General features: G+C 40.5%; 1 protein-coding gene across 1 annotated transcript; it reads left to right on the forward strand.

Annotated features, from left to right (window-relative positions):
• Positions 1-562: 562 nt before the first annotated feature.
• On the forward strand, positions 563-1,652 carry LOC108319184 (VQ motif-containing protein 4). Its single transcript, XM_017550254.2, has one exon. It carries the CDS (start codon positions 737-739, stop codon positions 1,457-1,459), a length of 723 nt encoding a protein of 240 aa, XP_017405743.1. The 5' UTR covers positions 563-736; the 3' UTR covers positions 1,460-1,652.
• Positions 1,653-2,687: the final 1,035 nt, after the last annotated feature.

Raw genomic sequence — 2,687 nt, forward strand, 5'->3', positions numbered from 1 at the left:
ATATATTTAACATTGAAATGAGAACATATTAAAAAAAATATAAATATAATATGAAAGATTAATATATTAAAAAAATTTAACATAAGTATTAAAAAAATTATATCTATTTATTTTTAAATTTAATGATAAAAATGTATTAAAGTTTTGAAAAAAAACGAATTCTATTTATTCTCCAAAATCAAGATATAAAAAGATATTTTACCTTAATTAAATTGACTTAACAATGAAAAAAAAAGTCCTCATAAAAGGAAAGCCACATTTGACCAGAGTTAACAAATTAGTCATATTCATGAATGAATTAAAAAGAAGGAACTTTGATTTGTTTTAGCAATTAAAAAATGTAGAGAAATTAAATATTTGTAGACCAAGTGTTCCATTAAAGCAATTAATAAAGAAGAGAAGCAAAAACGGTAAGTATAATTAGAATTGTGGTAAAAAAAATGCTTAATTAAATAATATTGCAGGAAAATTAATTGGGGAGTTGACCAGTCAATATTAAAATTAAATAGAAGAAAAAAAGAATTAATATATATAAGGAATGTTTGAAAGAAATGTGCATAGTGGTGTTGAAGAGAGTGGTTAAATAGCGCGTGGGAAGGGAAAAGGGCCCTACGAATACATTTCTCACCAAACCAAACAAAACTTGCATTACATTACATTACATTACGCACCACACTTCTCTCTCTTTCCTTTCTCTTTCGTGTGTGTGTGTGTGTGTTGCTTGAAGCAGTCAACGATGGAGTCCAAATCCCCTCGAAGGTACCAAGAGCACCGTGGCGGCGTCAACCTCCTCCCTTCGCCGCGACACAGCCACAGCTCCAACAGCAGCACAAGCAGCAGCAGCAGCAATGGCCTCCACCACACGCAATTCACGCCTCTCACGCCAAGCGCGCCCTCCCCCACCTCCTACCCGCCCAAGCCCCTCACCAGATCCGAATCCGCCAATCCGTACCCGACAACGTTCGTCCAGGCCGACAGCTCCTCCTTCAAGCAGGTGGTCCAAATGCTGACAGGATCCTCGGAAACCGCGAAACAAGCCTCCTCCTCCTCCGCCACCAAAGCAAACTCCGAAGCAGCGAGGCCCCACTCCCACATCCCCCCAATGAAGAAGCAATCCGGGTTCAAACTGTACGAGCGCAGGAACACGCTGAAGAACCTCAACATCAACCCTCTCCTACCTGTCTTCTCCAACACCGTCTCAGGATTCTCTCCTCGCAACACCGAAGTCCTCTCACCCAGCATCCTCGACTTCCCCGCACTCGTTCTCAGCCCCGTCACGCCTCTCATACCCGACCCATTTCACCGATCCCGCTCCATCGACACCCAGGCCGAAGACAAGGCCATCCAAGAGAAAGGCTTCTTCTTGCATCCCTCCCCTGCTTCCACCCCTAGAGACGCTGACCCTCCTCGCCTTCTGCCTCTCTTCCCCACCGCCTCCCCAGGTTCTACTTCCTCTTAAATTTTCATCATCATTTATTAGTACTATTACTATTACTATTTACTATTCCCTTCCCTTTCCCTTGTCCTTTACATTTTCTGTAAGATTCTTATATATATTTTTGTGGCATTCATGAGGACCAAAGAGAGACAAAAAAGAAGAAGATAAACTTGTAATGGCTTATGCAGAGAATGGAACCAGAATCTTGCTTCAATTGTATCTAAACTTTTCTTCTTCTTTTGTTTATTTATTTTGTTTGTTAGTTACTTTCGCTTTTTATCCTTTCTTCAATGTTGATTACGAGGGGAGCGCAACTGCGGGAGAGGCGAAATTTAATTTCACCCCTTTTTTTGTGGGTTGCTCTAAATGCTAATTATGAGCTCGTGGAGAGAAAAGCGAGTTTGATTCGAAAATGCGAAGCTTAATTATCAATAAATTGGTCAATTATTAGGAGCCATGCCGATCGGGGTATTGGGAGGTATGGCAATTTAATGAGAGAAAAGGTTTACTACTCGTACTAGTAGTAGCACACTATCTAACCATAAATTTGGCTTTGCCTCGGTCTTTTTCTTCAAAAAAAGAAATGTAATTTTTAATGTGGTTCCTGCAAGGTCGCTGCGTATATCAGAGGATTTAATTTACTTGGTTTCCCTCACTGTCAAATCCTTCAATTAATGCCGAATTTAAATTATGTGATCCAATTGAATTGCTTCCGCTCGAGGGCAATACTAATAATGATGATTTCAAGGAACGTTATACCTAAGTGCAGTCGTTGCAGAGCGGTGGTGGGGATAAGAATTATGAAACTGCTGTGTGTGTGTGTGTGAGAGAGAGAGAGAGAGAGAGAGAGAGAGATTTACATGGATGGGAAGCAAAGGCAGTGTTGGGCTAGCTGTCAAAGAAAGAGTAGAAGAAGGGGTAAGGAATCTTGACCCTTTTTGTTGTCTTTCCGAGTGAGGGGAAGGTGCCAAGAAAAGATGCAGGCATTGTATGTGTTTTTCTTACGTAGAATAGAACGCATCCACCGGTTTTATTATGTTATGTATGTATGTATGTACTTGATGCCTCTCTTCCCAAAGCACCGCAGCCTAACACCAGGAAGGACAAGGTAGATAGATAGATCCATTCACATGTGTTTCTTTCCCAAACTCTAAACTCGTCCAGGTGGTGTTTCTCTTAGGACAGGACAACATTTGACAGAATATTTGGTGTTGTTGTTTAATGAAATTAAAAAGGGGTTAGTGTTTGT

The sequence above is a fragment of the Vigna angularis genome, chromosome 1, assembly GCF_016808095.1.
Source record: "Vigna angularis cultivar LongXiaoDou No.4 chromosome 1, ASM1680809v1, whole genome shotgun sequence".
In the NCBI taxonomy this organism is placed as follows: Eukaryota; Viridiplantae; Streptophyta; class Magnoliopsida; order Fabales; family Fabaceae; genus Vigna; species Vigna angularis.